This window comes from Mytilus galloprovincialis, chromosome 4, assembly GCF_965363235.1.
Source record: "Mytilus galloprovincialis chromosome 4, xbMytGall1.hap1.1, whole genome shotgun sequence".
NCBI classification, from domain to species: domain Eukaryota; kingdom Metazoa; phylum Mollusca; class Bivalvia; order Mytilida; family Mytilidae; genus Mytilus; species Mytilus galloprovincialis.
In genome coordinates this window covers 31168639-31194185 of record NC_134841.1, presented here as the reverse complement: position 1 = coordinate 31194185, position 25547 = coordinate 31168639, and the positions used below count along the sequence as shown (strand labels likewise).

The 25547-nt window shown below is 31.4% G+C and overlaps 1 protein-coding gene across 1 annotated transcript in view; it reads right to left on the bottom strand.

The window, feature by feature from the left end:
* Nucleotides 1-25532, bottom strand: part of LOC143071876 (ras GTPase-activating protein 1-like) — a 30040-nt gene extending 4508 nt beyond the window's left edge. Inside the window, exons 1-23 of the mRNA XM_076246512.1 lie at nt 25331-25532; nt 19463-19612; nt 18670-18805; nt 18301-18371; nt 17414-17531; nt 16958-17042; nt 16324-16468; nt 15458-15533; nt 14235-14373; nt 13303-13385; nt 11969-12042; nt 11429-11519; nt 10416-10657; nt 8569-8645; nt 7740-7915; nt 6831-6990; nt 6171-6313; nt 4785-4900; nt 3774-3860; nt 3012-3079; nt 1912-2000; nt 1235-1312; nt 856-987 (exon numbers count right to left, since the gene is read on the bottom strand). Of these exons, the coding sequence (XP_076102627.1) occupies nt 856-987; nt 1235-1312; nt 1912-2000; nt 3012-3079; nt 3774-3860; nt 4785-4900; nt 6171-6313; nt 6831-6990; nt 7740-7915; nt 8569-8645; nt 10416-10657; nt 11429-11519; nt 11969-12042; nt 13303-13385; nt 14235-14373; nt 15458-15533; nt 16324-16468; nt 16958-17042; nt 17414-17531; nt 18301-18371; nt 18670-18805; nt 19463-19612; nt 25331-25506 (2712 nt within the window). The 5' untranslated portion in view covers nt 25507-25532. The remainder of the gene's footprint in view (nt 1-855; nt 988-1234; nt 1313-1911; nt 2001-3011; nt 3080-3773; nt 3861-4784; nt 4901-6170; nt 6314-6830; nt 6991-7739; nt 7916-8568; nt 8646-10415; nt 10658-11428; nt 11520-11968; nt 12043-13302; nt 13386-14234; nt 14374-15457; nt 15534-16323; nt 16469-16957; nt 17043-17413; nt 17532-18300; nt 18372-18669; nt 18806-19462; nt 19613-25330) is intronic.
* Nucleotides 25533-25547: the final 15 nt, after the last annotated feature.

Genomic DNA, 25547 nt, shown 5'->3' with positions numbered 1-25547 from the left:
GTGAGCCACTCATATACCCCACTCCCCCACACTGTTACTGTGTAAAACAAAACTTCATGGGCTTCCTGTTAAAGTTCAAAGATTCCTAATTCATGTAAAAATCATCTGATAATAAATTTCTTGTGGATATGCACTCTACATATTATGTCCACACTAACTAAAAAGTTTCATGAAATTCTATTGTGAGGTATCAGAAGAGTTGCAATGACAACATTAATAGTTGAAAATGGTGTATCTCCTATTAACAAAATTGAATCATAATTTCCTAATGCTATGCACACCAACATAATATGTCCTAATTATCAACAGGGTGTCATGGAATTCTGTTGTGTGGTTTAAGAAGAGTTGAGATAACAAACTTGTTGAAATAGTATATTTAGACCAAAATTTGAAGTTGTAAGTATAAAAGAAAAAAAATCAAATCATTATTTCTATTACTTTGAAATGTTGACCTATTACAAATGTTATGTTTCTGATAATGTGTGTTTAACTTTTGAATTAGCATCAATACATTTCAGTTTGAAGAAGAAAAAAACTTGATTCCTGAATTAAGCTTTGATGATTTCTGAACTTTAAGGTAATGTCAATGTATAGATTTGTAGAGTTAATCATGAACTGAGTTGTTAATGTCTATGTCATTTTGTCTAAAGGAGACTTCACACTGTAAATCATACCACTTCTTCTTATCTTTATATTGGCTGTTGTCATAGATATTAAATATGATGTTGTATTATGTTCCTGACTATTGAAAACAAATTTTTACACCATTGTCAAATTCAAAATTCAAAATTTATAATTGTCAATGATAAAATGAAAGTATTTAGCTATGACAATGAACCAAATTGTTATTCCTACCATTGTTTCACTGAGTTTCTTCAGATCATTTAGGTGTGTGGCACATATCTGATGTACAGTAGCCAAATCTCTGGCTAGATCGTCCACTACCGATTCTGTTGTCTGGCTGTCACAGATCTTATCTTGGTTTATCTTAAAATTCAAGGTTTAACAAATATTTAAATTAAGGATGCAGTGAATGGTTTAAAATTATAACAATTTTTTTTAATAACCTGTGAGAATATTATATTAAGTTGGCTTAAAAGGGCTAAAAATATAATTGGTTTAAAGTAATGGAAGATCAACATAATATGAATTGAATATATAGAGATTTTACCACACAAAATATTTGTTAAGATTGATTTTAATTTCCAAATCAGGAAAAATGCTCAAAACTTACAGATAGATTATCTAGAAACATAACCATTCTTGGCTTATTTTTCTTGATGAATGGGTTGATAACTTCCATGAACGATTCCTGAAAACAAAAGAATTGAATTATTCATTATGTAACTCTGTAGTAACAGTCCTAACATTAATCCAATGAATAAATAACAAAATAGTTTTGACATGACAAGCAGAAAGTATAATATATAGAACTTGACTTCAATGTTTGAAAAGAAATCTGTTTTATAATGTAATGAGCTGATTAGCATTAGATGCATTTTTTTTCATTTTGTGTCAGTTAAGAAAGTTTTTTTTTCCCTTTCACATCGTGAGAGTCATTGATATTATTCAATAATCTTAACATTTCCTGTACCATCTATCACACTAGGATACAAAACAAAACCTTTCAAATTAAAAATACTTCTGGACAACCACTGGTAAGATCCACCATGTTCTATTAAAAGCTGCTTTTAATACATGCTATTTTTTTTAAATACATATTTTCCCGCTACCTTTAAGTACTGAGATGGCAAAATAACTGAACAAATATTGAAGTACAGTCAGAATTATTTTTTTTCTATCCAAACTTTTGGTGTCCATCTTTTTTGGTGACGGATAGCCCAGGAACATGTCATACATATTGGAATCAGAAAAAATTGTAAATAGTGAACAGAACTGAATAAATCTTACCTTTGCACCAAATTCTACAAGGTTGGCTAAGTTCTGTAAGGCTTTAGCTATTAACTTCAAGGTTCTGGAAGCTGTCTCTGTTGGAGTTTCTGTATTAAACAGTGTATTGTAATACATTGTTTTCTTTATATTAACAAGTAAACAGCGAATTATTATTTCTTGATTTTAGTTTTTACAAAATTTATGAACTTTTTTTTAATGTTTTGTTGTCTTGTAGGTTAACTTGTGTTGTTATCTTGTTTATAACATGTTGTGAAATACATCATGAAAACAGCAAATACCATGTATTTCACAATCTCTTTGCCATAAGACTTTGTTTCAAAATTCTATCAAATTAAAAACTGTTCTTTAAAAAAAAACTATTTTCACTGAATGATCTATCAACCTGAAACCATTTCTTCATGAAACTGTTTGGACAAATGCATAATCATAATTGTGAATGATATTTCCAGGATATCAATTTTTAAGGATTGAGGGAAAAGGAATTTTATGGATACTAGATATCATTTATGCATACAAGCTTTATACAAGAATTTTGTATGATTTTAAATATTTAAATTCACTGTTTTTAAACCTTTACTCACAAAAATTACAGAGAATTAGTTTTCAACAAATAACAAACTATCAATCAATCATTCCACCTCATAACTGATGATTAAAACCAGAAACATATTTCTCATTTTTTTTGTTGAATGAATGATAGGCTTGAGAAATGAATATTTTCTTTTAATATCATGTGGGCTGCTTAAAAGTTAACAAACAAATTTCAATGTAATTTTCTGTAAACGATGGGTCTATTGTCATTAAATTGATTGTTTAATGTGGTACCTATCACTACAGGGAGATAACTCTGTAAAATCAGCTAAACGTTTTAATCACTTTGTGGTGTTAAGGAAATATTTAGCTTTTCAATGATCAAAATTAGTGTTTGTCAAACTGCTATCTATCCAACCATTTTTTTCTGAGAAAGTGATTGGTTCAAGTTTTCTGAAATTTTTATATTTTTTTCAAAGGGTCAAAGTAAATATTTTTTGAAAATTGAACGTGCCAAATTAATTTTAGTCAAGGTGTTGGGTACCACCTTAAGAAACATAACATACCTGTAATTAAGTTGAAAGACTTTGGATTCAGAATAGCTGGACACAATAACCGTAAAAATACAAAACCACTGAAATGTAATAAAACGAGAAATGTTAAATATGTATACTGTAAATTCAGAATAAAGTGCGAACTAAATCATTGCAAACCACTGATTAAAGGTCAAAATTCAAGATCAAATTAACGAGATTTCAAAAATTTTGTGAAATAAAATCATAACTGAAATTCTGAATGCACGTCTTTAATATTGTGAAACCAGTAACTGTCACACTTTCCCATGAATTAAACATCACAGTAATTTAAACTTATTATTTTTTATGTGACCATTTAGTTGATTGACGAATCAATCTGATTGTTAACCACAATCCCATTGTTGAATCAGAACAGTTACTATAAAATATTCTACTTTCATTGAGCAGCAAATATTTATACTTGCATCATAAAAAGGATAAAATCTTCCGATTTATATTTTAATGTGCTAGCTCACAAGCTGACATTTTGCAACAATATAAAAATATACAGATTTGGTGTGATTGCCAATGAGACAAGAAATTTTCGCACTGCATGGACACATCATTTTGACTCATAGCCACCAAGTATTTGCTTCATAATATTGTTTTCAACAGAGAAGCAAAGTCAGATTTGTAGTTGTGACAAGCTGCAGCTCTGAAGCTATAAAAGAGTACATGTACCAAAGACCATTGAGAAGGTTCCTTTTGGATTTTGTGAAATATGTAAATGCATATGGTCTGAAACTATCCTACCTTACAACCCTCGTCTTCACACTGTCATCACTGGGCCATTTGACAGCAACAGTCTTTTGTAAACAACCACATATATAGCGTAAAACTCTACAAAAGATAATATCATTAATAGCTAGTAAGTTTTTAAACATTGAAGTAAAATAGGCCTAATCAAACACGACAGTTTGCACCTAATTCATTCAGCCAATTTCTCTTCCTTCACATGTTATTATCAATTTACTGCTATGTTTTTCAACTTTTTTTAAAAGAAATAATGTCTTAGGCAAAAAAACAAAAAAAATATATCAAAAAATAAATATTTAAGCTGATATGAAAACTGAAATCTTGACCCAAGGTTTTATTTCCAAGCAAGACAAGTTGTACAAATCTTATTCAGACGCAATCTATGACTTCAGTACACTAAATGTCATTTCATTGGTAGAAATAACTCAGCTGACTTCCATTTAAAAAAATATGTTATGTTTAAATGAGGATTGTTCTGACTGATTCAGATCAGGATTCTAATAGTGTTCTGTTCATCATTTCTCTCTATATATCATGATATGAATATCTGCCTGTCACTTAATTTCATTTATGGACTGATTTAATGTAAGGTATAATTTGTTTCAGGTTGGGTAAAACAACACAGATTAGGAGTGTGGATATCTAAATTTTCATGGATATCAATTTCTTTGTGGATTGAGAAAAATACTGTAATATTTTTTTATATACTTGATTTTTTTATTTGGTTCTGCCAAAAACTGCATACAAGCCCACAGAAATTTGCACTTTTATAAACATATTCCTGGTTTATCTACACATCTGAAATCAACAATAAACTGTTGACACAGAGATACATGTATGCCTCACCAATCACCAGAAAATTCAGAAAAAGACAATCAAATGAACAGTAACATTGCCATCACACTTTATTTGAATAGTTACAAAGGACTAACACAAAATGATTTACACATATAGAAGACAACATGTCCTCATTCTAATATTCTGAGGACTAACAAACTATACACTTACGGCGGACAGCTGTCTTTAGAATTAAATATACTCTCCGTCATTTCTGTCAGATTCTTCTGAAAGTTATCCCTGTTAGTGACTATGTTTTCATTTGGTTCTAACATGGCTGGATTTAACTGTAATGTAAAATATCATCATAGGGATCCTTCACATGTATAATACTGTTATAATATATGTAGGAGAATCACGAAACTATATGATTTCCTAGTAAAATATCATTGTACAGACACTTTACCTGTATAATACCAGATAATACTGTTATATGTATTAGAATTCCAACCACAAAACCATATGATTTCCTATGTAAAATAATTCCATTTTATTGTATAGTTCAACAAGAGTGCCTATGCTAAAATTTCTCTACTGCTTTAGTGAACATAATTTATTTTTTGTTAAAAGTCTTTATGATAAAAGATTAACTGAAGATATTATATGAACTAAACATTATCAATGATCTAAATGATGTCAAGGTCAGATGGACATGGACACCTTACACCAAATATAGTTGACCTACTGCTTAAAGTATCAGAAAACACTCCTATTCACCAAAAAAAACAAACTTTGACCAATGAAAAATGAAAATGAGGTCCTGGTCAGATGAATCCTGCCAGACAGATATTTACACATTACACTCGTTTCATTTTTTACAAAATTAATTTGATCTATTGCTCTAATGTGAAATAAACACAATGTTATTTCAAACGTGACAAAAAAAACCATCATTTCCCACTTTAAACAAGAATGTGTCCTCAGTACACGAATGCCCCACTCGCACTATCATTTTCTATGTTCAGTGGACCGTGAAATTGATGTAAAATCTCTAATTTGGCATTAAAATTAGAAAGATCATATCATAGGGAACATGTGTACCAAGTTTGAAGTTGATTGGACTTCAACTTCAACAAAAACTACCTCGACCAAAAACTTTAACCTGAAGCGGGACAGACGGACGGACGGACGAACGGACGAACGAACGGACGCACAGACCAGAAAACATAATGCCCCTCTACTATCGTAGGTGGGGCATAAAAACAGAAAGAATTTCAATGGTAAACTAAGAGTGATGGTATAAACTACTCGCACCCAAACTTCCAAACTTTTGTTGACCAATCATTACTAGTTATTGATAAACAGACCCATTCCTGATCACTTAACCAGACTACTGAAGAATGAAAATGAGACTGAGGTCTGACTATACTAACATGGTCTAACCCTGAAAATAATCCATACAAATTTTGGTTAAAAACAAAAGTTTCAAGAGACAAATTTTGTATACAGTAACATCTTGTTCCTGATAAAACTCAAAATAACTCATTTTGTTCATGCACTAAAATAAAATTTCAATTAATAAAAAGAGAAATTGTTGTAAATTACTAAAGTACCCACCTCACACGACAGTTTACTGTCTATAATCTTTAGGATATATTCCTTGACAGCGTCACTGACAAACTGAGAAGCCGTCATTTTCATGTACTGGTCCATTAATGTTGTGGCAAGAGACGTAGCTCTAAATAATGTAGATACTTCCTCTGAAATATAATAGGAATATCAGCATGAAATGTACACAGAGTTGTGAAATTTGGTGGCTCATGAATGAAGAATGTTGAAAATATACCATTTTACCCATGGTATTTCATCTACATCTGTGTGAAAACATCATTTACAAATGTAACTAGAATCAATAAATCAGAAAACGAATTGTTTCCTTGTTTTTTCATACAAATATTTTGTTTGTAAATGGATTACAGAATTCTATCAAATCCTTAAACTAATCAAAATGTAGTTAATTTATTGCTCCAACTTTTTATTCCGTTTCATTAATAATGGTTATTAATTAATGTAAAGCTCATGAATCTTAATGCTCTGGATCATCTTGACCTTGCTGTAATGCTAGACTTTATATCATTGCTAACCCAAGCACATGTCAAGCTAATTGCAGGATATACTTATTGTTTTAATTGTTCATTTGTTCTCTTCCTGAACATGAATCACATATTTGCCACTGGAGTTCCAGCAAACAATCAATCAATATTTCTAATAACCTACCTTCTCTATTAATTTCAAAATCATTCATAGTTTTCAGTATAACTTTTTCTTGCTTTTCGTGTCTGAAAATTTGTAGTAAAGCTTTGGCTAGTGGAATTCTTTCGCTGCTACACATGTTGAAAAGTTCTAATAAGTTTATCAGATCACCATTTAATATAAGCTGAAATTAATAAAGACACTTATAATATAACCGCCAAAAAAAACAAAATAAATTTGAATAAAGAAGAGTTAAAAGTGAGTTCCGAGGTTTAAATTTCCCCAAAATTACCCTCTTTGAACTTTAAAGACAAAAATATTTGATTTAGTTATATGGCTAACAAAGAGAACTCAAGCTTATTAAGTGTCAAAAATATTCAGTGGTATATTTTGCCATTTCAAAAATGATGATAAATATCTACCCAATTTAACAGTTTATAAATACTTTACATTTAATTGATTTCCTAACATCTTCACCACAGAATATAAACACCTAACAAAGTTTCAATATTTCAGTTGTATTCATTGATTGATTGGTTATTGCTTTATGACACATTAGCACAAAAAGAGTTGTATTCAGCATCTCTTTCAACAGTAATATGTTCCATTTATCCTTCGCCGTGATAAGATGCAGGTTGGAACTGACCCATGCTTTTGATGGCCTCAGATCCGGTTCCTTTAAAAACTACTGTAAATTCAGAAATTATTGCAATTTTGTCATTTTAGATTCAACTGCCATTTTAATTTTTACAATTTTGAGAAAAAATCTTGTTTAACATGTTTAATTCATATGAAATATTTCAAAATGCAAGTTTAAATTATTGCATTTACAACTCTGTCGCATTTTTCGCAATAATTTCTGAATTTACAGTACTTTTAATTCAGAGCTTTTACTTTTAGGGGATTAGAAACCTTGCTAGTGGTCGGTCTTACCTCCTTTAATGTGGAGTATTTATCTTCAGGCATGATAATCTCATGTTGGTACCTAGCCCTGATTCTAATGGAGCCCACATCACCGCCTTTTATTATACTATTAGAAGGATGTAAGGGATACCATTTATCAAGGGTCTCTCCAGCCTCAAAATCTTGATATTTTATCACAATCTGAGCTGTAAAATACAATCCAACACTGTCATTCACATATAAAAACAGTTTATCACTAAAACATTAACATAAACAGTTTACTACTATGTTATGAACATATAAAAACAGTTTATCACTATGACATAAACATAAACATTTTTCTACTATGTCATGAACATAAACAGTTTACTACTGTGACAAACAAACAGTTTACTACTGTGACAAACATAAACAGTTTACTACTGTGACAAACATAAACAGTTTACTACTGTGACAAACATAAACAGTTTACTACTACTATGTCATGAACATACTCCTTTAACACAGACTATGTCATACACATAACAAGTTTGTCATCTAAGAATTTAAGAAGTTAAGCATTCTTGAGGGAGAAAGGTATAAAAAGTGTTCAACTTTTAGTACACTTTTATGGAATTTAGTGGTTTCCTCCTCCAATTTTTACCTAATTCATATTTTCTTGTATAGGGAGAGACAAATAGAGTAAAGTATGCAATTTGTAATTATAAATCTTCCTTTATAGTTGCTGACAAAACATCCAATGTGTAGCTAATATATAATTTTGCTCCTACAGGATATTCACACATAGAACTGAACAATAACATGATGTGATCATATCTACATAGCCATCATATAAAGAACAACACAAATTAAGACCTACCAATTTCTGTATCTTTTGATCTTCTATTTTGATTATAAACATTAATGCTGAAACCATCTACATCACTTGGTATATCTCTAACAATAAAGAGAAAAATAGCATTACTTAAATGATATTCCACAGAATAAACATATTTTTTTAAATACAGATCTTGTTTTTCTATGTTGAGGAATAACACTATTGTTTCAGAAAGGAGTAAAGGTTGGTAACTTATAAAACATTTAAACCTGCTGCAATTGTTTGCAACTGCTTGAAGTCAGGAACCTGATGTTCAGTAGGTGTTGATGTGGTTCATAAGTGTTTCTTTGTTTTTTATATAGATTAGACCGTTGGTTTTCCCATTTGAATGGTTTTACATTAGTCATTTTTGGGGCACTTTTATAGTTTGCTGTTCAGTGTGAGACTTGGCCCTGTGTTGAAGCCCGTACTTTGACCTATAATGGTTTACTTTTATAAATTGTGATTTGGATGGAGAGTTGTCTCATTGGCACTCATACCACATCTTCTTATATCTAAGTAGTAAGTATTCTATTTTGCAAATTTTTTTTAATAAGTAAATAGTTATCAAAGGTACCAGGATTATAATTCAGTATGCCAGACCCGCTTTTCATCTACATAAGACTCATCAGCGACGCTCATATCAAAATATTTATTAAGCCAAACAAGTTCAAAGTTGAAGAGCATTGAGGATCCAAAATTCCAAAAAGTTGTGCCAGCTAAGGTAATCTATGCCTGGGATAAGAAGATCCTTAGTTTTTCGAAAAATTCAAAGTTTTGTAAACAGGAAATTTATAAAAATGACCACATTATTGATATTCATGTCAACATCGAAGTGTTGACTACTGGGCTGGTGATACCCTCAGGGACGAAACGTCCACCAGTAGTGGCAACGACCCAGTGGTGTAAATAGTTATCAAAGGTACCAGGATTATAATTTAGTACGCCAGATGCGCGTTTCGTCTTCATAAGACTCATCAGTGACGCTCATATCAAAATATTTATATAAATTATGTATATTTGACAAAATTCATACCCATTTCTGTTATGTCAAGGAAAATGAAAGAATGCGAGTTATTGTATACTTATGATACCCCCACTATAAGAATTTACGGACATAAAGTTGAAAGATATCTAGTAGTGATAACTCATAAGTATATAGCATAACAGTCTAGCATGCTCACATAAAGCTTGATATAAAATTTCAGAACATATGATTTGTAGATCCTGAGAAAATTGCATTTAACCTTTGAAGCAGTGGTTTAACCATAGTTTTTAATTAATTTAAAATCTTGGAAGCTAAATCCTACAAAAAAACGGTAATAATTGAAGAAAAAATATTTTCATCTTTTATACCCTTTTTAAAGTCCACATAAAATACTGAATATTCAAAACTTGGCAAGGAATGCTTTAGTATTATCATCTTCGCTAGCCAAGGGTTAGGATACACTCCTGTTCTCTTCACCCTGGGCGGATTGAGATAAAATTTCAGAGACAAAAGGTAAGGATTTTTATTGGTTGCAGTAGAAACTCAAAAAGCGTCTATAACATGATCACATGGAGATGTAGAAAGTGTTTGTAAACAATTGCCACTTGTTTTTTGTGCAACAAGTCTTTACATCACTAAACATACGACTATATTTAGTGACAACTTGAAAGTTTTTAATCAACTAATAGAAGTTCCTGTGTATGTTTCATGCACAAATGCATGAATGTTGACGTATATTTTGTTTCCGGCTTTACCAAGTGTGTAGAATTTAGTATTTTGAACAAACAAAAAATTCAGATATATCTTTTCCTGCCAAAAAATAATCTATGAAACAATTTGAATTCAGACAATTACCACTTACTCTAAGACAAACTTTTCCTCCCAGTAACTTTTTAATTCTTCCTTCACAGCTGTCCGACAAACTTTAATTGTGCTATTTAAATTCACTATACAATAAGGGTGTGGTAAGGTTTTAGTTGGTAACTGAGGGGCATCACCAATTTCTACCGTCAGGGTACGTAACTCCTTCAATCTTCTTGCCATGGCTTGTGACTTGATGGGTTGAGTGTTTACACAGTACGGTTTGAGAACTTTTAACCATCGCTGAAATGTCATATCATATCTTAATTCACAAATAATTTAAAGCAGTTGGCACTGCTAAAACATGCCCCCAAACCACATGTATTGAGAATAAGCAGTGCTTTTAATATTACTAAAAGACAATTTACAGAAAAGTTCACACTATTCAAACATTCACTGTTTATTGCATTGTATAAAGCAATGAAATGAAAAATGAAACACAGCAAGATTTAACTTTCCTATCTAAATCTAAATTGTGAAATAATTGATGCAAAAATTTGATGAAACACAGTATTAACAAATTAAACTGCAAGCTACTGCTCAGGGCTATTCCAGAAAAAAATGTATGGGGGGGGGGGGGGTTGGAAGGCAGTTTTTTTTCAGCACCTGCCACCCAGACAATTGTAATTGAGAATTATAGTGTGAAAAGTTGCTCTGATACCCATCACCCATGTATTATTAATACAATGTGCCTTCCAACCCCCCCATACATTTTTTTCTGGAATAGCCCTCACTGAATATACCCCGCCCAAATATGGATAATTTTAAGTGTAAAAATATATATGTGTTCCTTAAGCAGGAAGTAATTGAGTGATGAATCTGAAAACGCAATACATGGTATAGCTGACTTATATAAACCCTGAAACCAAATTTCAGAAATCCTTATGATGTAGTTTCTGAGAAAAATGTAACGAAAAAATATTCATGGGACGGACTGACAAACAGACAGACAGACAAAGAAGTAAAACAGTATACCCCACTTTTTTAAATGCTTTTCTAGAGCTCTAAACCTACCTGTGCATCATCACCATTCTCAGCACAGAGATAATATAACTGGAAATGGTTGTAGGGGTTGGCATTGGTGATTAACTGGAAACAGTTTGGTCTGAAATTATATAGTAGTTATTGTATAGTAAGGATAAAATGTCAACAGGAAACAACTGGACATTTTACATTTATATTATGCTTGGTTCATAAAATAATTGATTCTAACTGAAATTCAAGTCAGTTATAGGAATGTAAAAGTTACATCTTTTACTTCTGTACTAGTATCTGTTATAGTACTATCCTGTAATACTTGTATGGTAAAGATAAAATTCAAGAGGAACTCAATGTTAGACTACAATAAAACTTAAACAACCAAAGACTAATTTTGAATGAAAGAACAAATTTGCCCTTTTGACTTATGTACATGGCAAGAAGGCAAAACATGCATAAATTTGTACTATCTAATAATTGAAATTCCTTTAATTGCAGAATTTTGACATTTTGATACTTAGTTCATTATATTCCTTACTTATATGTCTTAAACATGTTCATCTGATAATCTCATACCTGCCAAAGAAGCTGTCATGGACTGGATATAGTGAGCTGAAATTTAAGTCTATCAAGCCTTTAGGTCGAGATCTCTGGAAAAAGAAAACATCACCCTGTATTTGTATTGTCTACTTCAAGCAGATAATAATGAGGCCATTTTCCATTTATATTATTTCAATAAATATTTTTCCTTGTTTAAACAGATGAAATAAATTTAATTTAAAATTTTGAAGATGACAAGAATAATTAAAAAATTAAAAAAAAGATGTATTTTAACAACTACAAAAAAGCGAAAAAGTAAAGCTGGAATCAACTATTACCAGTCAGGGGTGGTACTTAAACAAGTGATTTCAAAATCACTTCTTTGAGTGATTTTGGCTGTGAAATATTTAAAATTTTTGCACAGACTTTTCAAAATCACTGAAACAAGTAATTTGAGAAGTTAAAATTTAATCACTTCAATAAGTGTTTATCACATTTTTTGGATATTTTTCCCACAAGCTTGGTTTTTTTATTGGAAAAAAGACCAGAATTCCATTGAAAAAACATCTATGTACATGCAGAAATTGTCATTTGCTTGATAAGCCTGCCAGTGTTTACAGTTTATTTGAATATGCAAAAAATGGAATAATTTGTAGATCAGGACATAACCTTAAAATAAATCATTCTAATTCTAAAGAAAACCAATCAGGTCACCTAATACTGTTGACCTTTGTCTGATAGTAAGAGTAGTTAATGAATATTTGATTACAGAACAATTCCCAAGGGTACTTTTATAAGCCTTAGCGCACTAACTTACTGCCTAAGCGCACTGGTGAAATTGATATCAAAAGATAAAGGGATAATTGATTTATGTAGGAAAATTATAGAAAAGTTTGTGAAAATATGGAAAATCAATGAAATTAGCATTTGAAGATCAAAGAAAACACCAAAATCACTTAAATAGGTGATAACTGAATATAAAAAATCACTGAAATAGGTGATAATGAAATCACTTGTTTAAGTAGCACCCCTGACTGATTACATGAATACACTTACAAAGTTAAACAATCTTGAAAATAAATTACAGCAATATCAACGGGTCAGGACTTCAATGACAACAAAATATTGTTTGTGAAAATAGGATTGTTTAGAGTTCAAAAAAGAGTGACAATTTAAATATTTCTTTATTTCACATTATGACAGTCCTACTTCTTGGACTATAATATCCTGTTTGTTCAATTTCAATGTACTGAAAAAAATCAAATATATCTAGAGTGGACTTTGACCTGATAGAACATGTTGATTGTAATGAGTCTGTTTAGTGCATTTGTTATTTCCTATCTATCAATGTTTCAATTCTTAAAACAAACCTTTTCATTTTCTAAATAGCACAGTTGTTTTTCACTACCAATCAACACAAAAAACATATTTTTCCACTTTTTCTTCTGTGTACCTGTAAATTATATAATGTATCTTTCTTGCTAAACAAAGTAAAATGAAATCAAGAAATCTTAATATATTCAAAAGATGACTTAACTGAGTGATCAAGAATTTGATGAAAATATAAGATAATGGTATCTTAAAATAAGAAAAAAAGTTACTGGAACTGACATCTTTAACGAGTTATTTTCAAGGTACAGTAAATTGATTAAGACACAGATTTTGGCCAATTCAGCAGAAAACAAGTGAAACTGCGAGCTACTGCTCACTGATGATACCCCCGCCGCAAGTGGATAATATTAATAGTGTAAAAATATGCAAGTGTTCGGTAAACAGGAAGTTGTCAAGTGATGAATCTGAAAACGCATCACACGGTATAGCTGACTTATATAAATCCTGAAACCAAATTTCAGAAATCCTTGTATTGTAGTTCCTGAGAAAAATGTGACGAAAATTTTCAACTTGGCTGTCATGTGTAAAATCAGACAAGTGTTCGGTAAACAGGAAGTTGTCAAGTGATGAATCTGAAAACACATCACACGGTATGGCTGACATATATAAATGTTGATACCAAATTACAGAAAGGGTGGATGTGTAGTTCCTGAGAAAAATGTGACGAAAGTTTCATGGGACGGACTGACTGACGGACTGATGGACGGACGGACGGACTGACGGACGGACTGACGGACTGACAGACAGAGGTAAAACAGTATACCCCCCCTTTTTTAAAGCGGGGGTATAATAAAAATAAAAATACATCTATCTCTTTTATTTACTGAAATATTGCTGAACGACCTCTTTCAAATTATGTGCACATTAAATCATGCTGTTAAAAAAAAACTGTATGGATAATTGTCTTTACCTTTTCTTATATGTAAGAATCCTTTGAAATCAAACTTGTTGGTTCTCCCGATGAAGGTACCCTGTGAAGTATTTCTAATTGATTCATACAAGTCATCTGCAGAACCATCAAGCTCTGACTTCTTCTTCTGACCTGTCTCCTGTAAAACGAAATAATTTGAAAATCAAAATCGTCATTATTTAACTTGACCTCTATTTTGTCATCAGTAACAACATCTTAAAATTTGGGAAGCTTTGGTAGAACAGTTAATGTGTAAATGCACGGACACAACTGGAAACTCCATTTTTCAATCTTTCAAGAACCATAACTCCTGAACGGTAAAGGTCAAACTCGTCATTATTGAACTTGACCTCCATTTTGGTCATCAATAACAACATATTAAAATTTGGGAAGCTTTGGTAGAACAGTTCATGCGTAAATGCACGGACACGACTGATAACTCAATTTTTCAATCTTTCAAGAACCATAACTCCTGAACGGTAAAAGTCAAAATCGTCATTATTGAACTTGACCTTCATTTAGTCGTCAGTAACAACATATTAAAATTTTAAAAGCTTTGACTGAACGGTTCATGAATTAATGCACGGACAACATATGATTGCCGCCCGCCCGGCCGCCGTACATCCCCAAATCAATAACCGACATTTTTGTCACAAAAATCCGGTTAATAAAACTAAGACCATTACCCTTATCAATAGACCTTATAGCTATTTGGAAATCTGCACCGCTTGACCTGAGAATCCATACAACAATCACTTTTCCATAGTGGCGTCAAAATTTTACAAGAAAGTTTGTTATGTCCAATAATGGCAGACAAATAGCAATAAGGCATATCTGTCATATTTTTTTTAGATTTGTTTAATTTTTCATGTTGGGTTGTTGTTTCCTTGATGAACAAGTAACATGTTTTTTTGTTGTTGTTTTCTTTAGATTTACTATTGCCTTGCAGACTCAACAGAATACTGTTAAGAAAGTCAAATTTGAATAAATGATTACATATATAGCTTTGGTTGTTAACATGCATATATTTATATGGCATACAATAAACAACATTACATTAATACTAGATGTTTTGAGTTTGTTTTCCATAGTTAAATTCTAATACTTTTTTCAATTTTTAAGTTTGTAGCTAAGTAGAAATAGAATTGTTTCCTACCCTAAGTACTGCCAGTTATAAGGATTTTCAAGTTTGTGGTCGAAGTAAAAATATAATAGTTCCTTACCCTAACTACTGGTGTGACTAGTGTAAAACCCTCCACGATTTCTTCTTTCTTGTAACGCTCTATAATACCATCCAAACTATAAAATAAAATGAAAACACTCTGAATTCCTGGCCAAGGGTGAGTTACTACAAATTTTTATTATATAGCATGGCATGACATTTACTTTTCAATTTTGTAGTTTTAGTATTTTCTCTTATCAAGGTATTTGTAAATAAATTTTAAAATATGGCATTAATTGGGCTGCATGTAAGTCATGTTTTTAAAACTACATACTAATCCTTGTGTTTAGTTATATAGTTTTAAAGATGTTTATTTGCTTATTTCATAATTTTTCTTTAGAATGTACAGCTTAATCCTCTTAAAATTTATTAGCAGTATATTGCTAGAAATATAGATTTTACCACTGCATCTAGCGTAAAACGATATTTATCCACTCAAGACAGTTCAATTGTCAAATGTAAAACGTGATGCTTGCCGAGCGTTTTAAATATTTAAAATTTAACTGTCTTGAGTGGATAAATATCACATTGGATGAGATTTTGAGGTGGAATCTGTTTCTCTAAAGATTTATAGTCGATATCAATATTTTAAAATTTTCTGAATCACCTGCAAAAAGATGTGTTCTTTCTGTATAAAGTCATCAGATAGGGTCGCCTTTTTTCAGGAATTCACAATAAGAAATTCAGAGAAAAACAAGAACATTTGACGTCATAATCAAATTTTGACCAATGAAGAACTGAGATCAAATGAACCACACATTGATTACACATTGATTAAAAAAAATAATCAACGGGTCAGAAAAAGGAAAAATCAGCTAAGAATTAGAGAAATTTCCAACTCTAAAAAATAAAACAAAGGACACAAACCTGTCAAAGTATCTTCCTCCCATCAGTAACTGACGTTCATGTTTCTCTATCCTAAACCTTTGTACTATTTTGTCACATAGTACAAATAACGAATAATTTCCTGGTGAGTTCTCACTTGGTCGGACTAAAAAACTGCCTTGACCTCCTATAATAAAGAACATATTTTCTCATTATTTATAATGTTGCAACATTTATTTGTCATATCTTCCAGATTTTTATTTGACATATATGCCTTACTTTTAGCCTTATCTTCATGGCTTGTAAATTGCCATATCTGCCTTGCTTCAAGTCAAACCTCTTGTCTTTTTATTTGCCATATCTACCAATATACATATATTTCTGCCTTTTTTATTTTTAAAGATTTCCCTTTCTTGATTTAGTTTCACTTAGATTAAACGATATTTCAAAAAATATGGGATGTGACGGAGGGTTGATTTTGTTCCCTTGAACAATGCTCAAGAGCATTAAATGGTACTGTATACACATTACTTTCAAACCCAAGTTGTTTTATGCAATATTTCATTTTCTAAGTGAACTTTATCATCTGTAATTGGCTATTGCACAGGATGTTGAAGGTTGGATCATGTTAAATACTGACAATAATAGTTATTTTCCCCCCTGGTAGATACATTACCTTGTCTTAGCTTTTCTACAGCATCTTCTTTTGAAATGTTTGGCTGAAAATAGCATAAACTCTCGTCTGGATCAATGTTTCCATTCTAAAAAATAAATATGAAAACACTGTGGCATTTTTCATCTATTCATCAGCTATATACCATATCTGAATTTTGACAAATCAATAAACGCAAAAAAACAAAGATGAAAGACAGCAACTAATGACAATGGTATGGAACTTGTGTTACAAGAGAGTAAACATACAATGTATTGTATACTGGTTAAACCACAACAGATTACATTATAAAACACAATTAATTTTGCTCATTGTGTGTAGTAATATAGGAACTAAATCATATAACTTTAACTTTAACAAAGCACATTTATCCTGTTAATCAACTTTAACTTTTAATTTTCTCTTGGTAGAAACACTAAAAGACCAGAACACTTTTAAACATATAATTTTTTTCTTTACCAGATCTTCCACTAAAGCTCCATGAATCTGTCCATGCTCCCCTGAGGTCTGTGACTTCACCCATAACCAGGAATTTCCCATCTCATTTAACACAGTAAAGACATCTCCCTTATCAAAACTGAAATATTCAAACATACTGTTTTAACACAGTTTTCCTAGTTTTAGCTCAACGATATGATAGGACCCAGAAAAGTACATTTTGATACTACTTGGAATCTTTAACCTTTGACAAAAATTCAAAATCACTGGCATTTGTGTATAAACTTGTAAAATGGTTCTCTTTTCATTTTCATAATTTTGCTCAAGATTTTATTTCTTAAATGTTAAATGCAAATACTTCTGCCCTAAGTTTCGTAAAATTCCATGAAGATTTAACAAAGTAATTGATGTCTTAAATAAAATAAGAATGCGTTCATGGACAAAATATAATGCAAATTCAATAATGTTCCCATTAATAAAGGGACATAACTCTGGAATGATGTAAGTGATGCAACCAATATTTGAGCTTGATTTAGCAATTTATCTATATAAAGGGGCATAACTCTAAAATGGTGAAAGTAATGTGGACTTTCACCACCACCTCAATTCAATAATAACATTAAGTAGAGGCAAAGAAAAGATTGATTGCTGAAACAGCATTCATACAGGGACATAACTAGAGAAAGGTGATGGTAATGCCACCCAAATTTAGGCTTGAACTGTGTTTTAAAATAAACATTGTATTTATCTAAAAGTACTTTCTGTAATTAATTAATTGATGGTTATCTATTAAACCCTTGTTGATCTTTTGGCATATATTATACAATTCATAAAATGTGTATAACTTACTATTACATGTATGTTCATGTGCAAATTAAAATAAATTTGTAATAAATAAACAACTTTACCTGAGTTCATCTGTTTCTGGCATTTTAGAAAATGGATAGATAGCAACTACTTTCCTCTTATCATCAACTGGCTACAAAGGTAAGATAATAAACCTAAGTATTTACATTAACATTACAACCACTGCCACCTCTATTTATTGTCATCACTTTTCCTTTTTGATTAGGACAATTGACATACAAATGTATTAAAAAAAAAGTTTGAGTACAATTTGCCTTTTTCAAAGATTCAATATTAATTCTTATCGTCCTTCCCTACGCCTCTATCTATATTACTGGTGTAAACAGACAGAGTAGCTGGAGAGAACCAAGAACTGTAATTTTAACCACATTTCTTATCTTTATATTTTAACCTGTGCTATTGGTATTTACCTCAGGTGGTTCTACAGGGGATTTAAGTTGTTCCTCCTTCAGTAAGTATGACACTGATGTGTAGTAACCTATAAGTAGCGACAGAGAGTCAAAACGCCTCCCACCAATGTAATAATCACCACAATACGCTGAAATCCTGAAAATAATAAAAATATACATGTACGTATAGTTCTTCCCTTGACAGGATTATAAAAGATGCTAAAGTTACAGCAATACAAGTTAAACATCTCCTACTGATATAAATTCTTCATCATCCATCCTTAAAACAGGAAGAACATATTAGTCATAATTATGATGATAAACAGAAACTGTTCTAAAATGTAAAACAAGATTTACCCCAATTCACACTAACTGACACTTCGTCAAATATGTATTAATTGGCAAAGAAACATTCAGTGTAAGTTAAGGCTCTGTATAAACATTGTAAAGGCCATACTTTTACCTATAAAGGTTTACTTTTTACATATTGTGATTTGGATGGAGTTTTCTCATTGGCACTCATACCACATCTTCTTATATCTATTACATATTTGTTTGTGACAGGATGATTTTAAATGGGACTAATCACATATATACATGTACTTCAGAGTAATATTTGTTCATATATCTCAATCTTTTTTCTTTTTGAAAAATCTTCATCACTTCTTATAATTGACCATTGCTAAGCATAAAATGCAACATCTAATGGGCTTGCAATTACCAGTACATTGTTAGACTGTAACTTTAACACTAGAGAACAACTATAACCTGTAAACATGTATTTTGCACCTCTGGTTCAACAATAATCACTTACTTGAAATGAGTCATTCCATTTTTCCCTAGGTATGACAATACATATGATCCTTTGTTACTTTCACTTTCACGAACAAGGTAACATCCCACTTCTCCTGCAGTTCTCAATCTTTCTTCGGCTTTCTGTCTCCCCAGACAACCATGATACCACCTAAAAACATCACATCAAATAATTTATGCTACATATTAGTTACACATTGTTCTCTCTTTTAGCATCACGGTAACATAATTCAATAGTAACACTGTTAATTCCTTGTACAGTAAATGTGAAATTCTATGTTAGTTTATCCTGGATCATGAATTTCAACAACTACATTTTGTAAACTTTCCTCTACATGCTCTTTGCCAAGATGCTTTTAAATTTCTAGTAGGGTACACTGATTTTATCGATTTTATTTAATAAACAACAATTATAAGCATATTTCAGACTAACATGATAATTTAAGGATGCCAAATATTTGTAGATAGTTTCTATGATGAATCACTTCTTCCTGTCCAGGAAATAATATCTATTGTTTCAATTATTATTTTATTTATTAATTTGAATTGTTTCCCACAGAAACCAGAGCAGGAAAAAAATGTATTTAGTTTATTTAGCCTACAATGAAAATAATATATACCGACATTCATTTACACAAATAGACATTCCATTGCTATACTGTACATATATATTCATAATTGTATCACATTTTTAAACCAATTAGTTTATAGTGTTTTGCAGGTATAATTATCACATATGACTTTTCCACCAATATAATAAATGTAAGAATATAATCAAGTATTTTGACTTGTAAGTCAAATGTCAAGGTTACATAAAGGTCATGGTGATATGATACACAGTATTAGCATACCTGTCAACCTGTGACAATGAAAATTCAGGTCATGACCTGCATTGAAGAATCAAATCTCAGGTCATAACGCGTACAAACTTTTTCGAGCTGAATTTCAGTATTTATGGTACATTTTCTTATAATGTATATGAAAGATACCAAAACATGAATGCATGTTCACTTGGTTAAGTCATTTTAAATCTTATTAATTATTATTTCATTGCACTTTAGAGATTTTTATAAATTTGTGTAACACAGTCTTATGTTCTTTGTTTGAGAATACTGGCTTTATTTTTTTTTTTTATCTTTATGACTACTGCCTATATTGCCATTAAACATAACACCTTTCAACTTGTAAGGAAATTAGACTATGATAAAATATAGTTAGTTATACAGTTAAAGGAAGTATAAATGTAAAAAATAATTTTCAACTTTTTTTTAAAAATTGTATAAAGGTATAATGTATTTGAATTTTATATTTTTAAGATTAATCTTTTTCACCCATAAAACGTTAATATAAGGAATAATTTTGAATGGTGACAAATAAGGGGAAATAACTCTTAGTTAAAATATGTTTGTAAACCAAAAGTGCAATTTATATACGACCTAAAGCTAAGGTAATTGGTGTTAATTAACAGTGTGTTTGACACCAAAGCTGTCAGATGAAAAATTTGGTTGATTATATAGGGAATCATTGAAGCATGACTGGAGCCCCTCATAGGTCAGTCAGCGGGCCCCCCCCCCCCCCCCCTTAGGAAAAGTTTTGGATCCGCCACTGAAGGCTAAGAAATACGGGTGAAATCAGGTCATTTTCAGAATTCCCGGGTTATTTCAATGACCCGGCTGGTGTCCCGGGTGATCCCTCAGAATTGTGAAAATCTCGGGTCACACCCGCAGAATACGGGTCAGTTGACAGGTATGGTATTAGGGTACTTCAACTTCATGCCAATAATATAATTATAAACCTGTGTACAAAGATGAAAAAATAGTTTTAACCCAAACAAAGTTGTATAAAAAGAAAAAGAAAAAGAAAAGACAGTAGAAGTCAACAAAAGGAGACATAAATAACAGTTTGATACAACAAGAATTACTGAACTAGGTTGCTGTAATTCAAATTTTACTTGAGTTACTGAGAGTTAGGCTCATTTTTTGTAGATAATATTTTACTGATAATATCTATCATTTACAGTTTCTCTATAGAATTTCTATACTTTGGGCAACACACAAATAAATGGTACGAAAGTTACCCCCACTTGTAACTACAATATATTAACAAGAGTCAATAAAGGGACATAACTTGAGAACAGTGAAAGTGATGCCACCCATATTCAATCTTGATATGTGTTAGTGGTAATAATTTGTGTTGAAAGTTCAGATAACATTTGGTTGAGGCAAAGTAGAGTGTTAATCAGCAAATTCAGGTGTTTTTTCATTTGTAAAGGGACATAACTTAGGAACAGTGAATCTAACACCAGCCAAATTCAAATTTCAACTGTTTGGTAGAAATAGGAATTATGTTAAAAGTTTCATTTGGTTAAGGCAAACTTAAGTAAGAAAACAGAAACAAATTTCAGGTCATGCATACAGATAGATAAGGGTAAACCTTTTAAGCCCCCTTCAAGAGCATAAAAACTTTTAAATCAGCAAAAATCCTCATTTCAACCTGAGCAATTACTCTTTGAGGAGTCATCAGACCGCTAGGTAGATTGATAAATGGAACCACTTCTTGCCACGTATCCTGTTTAAATTGGTTTCAGAAATCTTGATTTTCCTTTATAGTCACCATTTTTGTTTATCTGTGTGAATTGCAGATCACTTCAGCTAATTGTTGCCTTTATACTGATTTTGATGGCAACAATTTAATACTTAGCTATAAGTTAAAGCGATTTTGAAAATATTGTTAACTTATGCATTAAGCTTAATCCACATTTTGGCTGCAAGATTATTCCCTGAGGTAATATTAATTTACAGTAATAATCCTTTGCAACAAAAAGAAAAGCTTTAATTCCACAAATCCACAATTTTCATTAACATACTTTCATTTTATTTCATTTTCATAGAGGAACAAATAGCATACATATGATAGATTCAAGAATTTCTTTTTTACATCTTTTTGTTGTAAATGTTGCAAGCCCATTTAAAAATGGGTCCCTTAGAAAAAAAGATTGTCTTCTAAGTTGGTTATTCTTCAATCTTCCAACTTAATGTGTTTACAGATATTTATAGCATGTATATCATGTATATATTTTCAATATCAGTTGAAAGAATAATTGAGGGGATTTTGGTTCTGCTTTTGTTTTCCTGTTGATTGTTGACTGCTCATGTATATGATTAACTTTCCAGAATGATATATAATGAGTACAAATAAACTCATCTTTGATACCATGCCAGGATTAAAAAATTTAACAAAGAGAAAATTAAAGCATACATGTATATAGTGTAATATTCATGCCTCCATTTTTTTTTTTTTTTTACTTTTTATTCAATGAGTCGACAATGTCATTGGTCTAGATGTACAAGAAAGATATTTCTATACATTTATAACATGATAAATAGATGAAAAATTAACAAATACCGGTAATAACAATACTTATGCATGTTTTTCAGCATCGAAAAAGTCATTTTGCTAGAAAACTTTAGTCTAGATACTCATTGATTCAAACACTATTACTGGTCAAACACCCTCCAATCTAAATTGGACATGTTGGAAGGAGACATTTGTAGGATTGCAATTAGGGATATGGGGGCCTGCCACCTAAACCCAATCAGAGGCCTTGTACCCTGACAGGCCATTAGGGGGCCAGGGATGCTAAGTGATGATCAATTGATATTCAAATCATAGGCTGAATTGATTTTGTCAACAAAATATTCAGGATTCTAGTATTTTATTGTGTCATTTAAGAAAATCTGAGATATTTCAAGTGACAATATATAATGCTGACCATTAAGGAAACATTTTTGACAAGATAATCCCAATTTGTTTTTTATGAACAGGCGCACATTGTTACATAAGTATGTGCTAGTAATAATCTATTGTCTCTTTGACCCCTTTGGAATATCAGAATGGGACATTTACACTGATCTGGAAGGTTTTTCTCACTATGGGTCCTGGGCCCCTCAAAAAAAATTCAATGGGCCATTTTAAAAAATAATGGGCCATGTTGTCAAATGAGTGGGCCATTTTAATTGACTTCTGTAAAAAAAAGATATCAGTATATTTTGGCAAAGAGGTGTTGATACTTACCTTTATGATTTTAAATAAAATCATGGATATTGCCCCTGTGATTTTATAATTTCAATTTCAATGAACATAAAATAACTTCTTCCAACCCCAACAATATTTAAGTCAACCTTTATTTACAATGTTTAAACTGGTATACGTACTGTTGCCTTTTTCATGTTCTTTTTTTGTACATTAAATTTGGGTCTTCGTCGATACCATACCTATTCTACACATTCCGTATCAGAGGACATTTCAGGCATTTCCTCTGCACTTCTTGTATTATTATAACTTCATCACAGTGACAAGAATAACATATATAGTACCATTCATAGAACATACATTAACAACAAATCGCTGAAGTCATGTTTACAAAATGTGAAAACGAGCCAAAGACCAAAAAATGACAAGGACAGTAAGGCGTCTTTTATGGAGACAAAAACTATATTCCTAAAAAGTCTTGGGGTTCTTCAATCAAAATAATAATAAGCTAAACTATAAATGAGATTATTATTAGAGTTAAATCTCGTCTGTACTAGCCATATTTAACAAATTTAAAGTTGTTTATAAACAAATATATCATGAATGATGGTTAATTAAGTTTTTCGGGTTATCAGTTAGACCGCAAGGTTCTATTATTACAATAGGAAAACACCGAGACGTTAAATCGCATGGTTCTATTATGATAGGGAAACACCCGAGACGTCCCAAAAATATATAGGTGCTCCTATTATTGGAGGAACATTACACAGTTGTGTACACACACATGGCGGCACGGAACACGATCGGAAATTCATTTGACGATATCTAAACATTTTGAAACAAAGTGAAAAATATCATGCGCCACATTGGCGCTTACATTTGTCACTGTATGCGCCATTTCTTGTCAATATGCGCTATAGGCACAGGGCGCACGTCCTTCCCGATCACTGCATTTAAACCAAAAATGGACAAGGTGCAATCCCAATGATCTCTCATTTTTGTAGATTTGCAATATTTCAACCCAAACAGCTATGTCAATGAAGGGTGAGGGTGAATCTCCCTGGTTTACAGTTGAGTTAGCAGGTGTGATATATCGATGGTCATTGTTAACAACAGAAAAAAATGAAAACATATTTAAATGACCAATTTATAAATTAAGGGATGGATCTGACATTTGAAGTAGATCCTAAAATGCTCAATCTTAAGGCATGTTGGCACAAACTATCCCAATGTGCAGGTTTTCTCTTTTGTGCTTTTGCTCAGCATATTTTCCTCTTTGTGCAATAAAATGGTATGCGCTGGTTGCATGTAAGATTGGGACATGACATAGCATGATGAGTAAATAATAAGTCGACAGTACCACTGCAGTTTGAAATATGCAAGTCCTAGTTGCAGAACCGTAGCTCTATTCCGCAAATAGACAAAATATCATAACATAAGGACCTATTAAAGAGCTACATGTACCATTTTGAAGCTTCCCTGAATCAGTTCTTTTAAAATAAATAAGTCTCCCTAGCTCACATTATCGTATTTTTAATAAGCCAAATGATTTTTGAGGAGGCATCAACTTCAAATATTGAAAATAAATTTGTTCAATTGATTTTAAAGCCCATTAAAAGGATATTATTATGTGCTGTTTTACCAGGAAATAATTATAATTTATCCTAATTTGGATCTGTCAACTAATTTATAGACATTTTGTTATCTTAACTTCGCCTGCATTGGAAATATTTTTGCAAAAATCATGCTGATTATCAAAAACAGTGACTGAATCATCTATGTGATTCACGTTGTAATATTTATTTACAAAATGAAAATTTTAAAACGAAAAACACACCGGTTTTCGGGTGGCGCATTCATTTTGATGAACAGTGTCTGCTCAACATTATCTTGGTTTTCTAATGAAGGATCTTCATCATCTGCATTTTCTGTCGTTGTGTCATCAGGGCTCAATGCAGGGCTGGACAGACTGTGACCACTTGTTGATGGTGAAAATTTGTTTTTGTCGGCCATTGTTACTTTTACGAAGATGAATGAGCACCTACATTTTGATT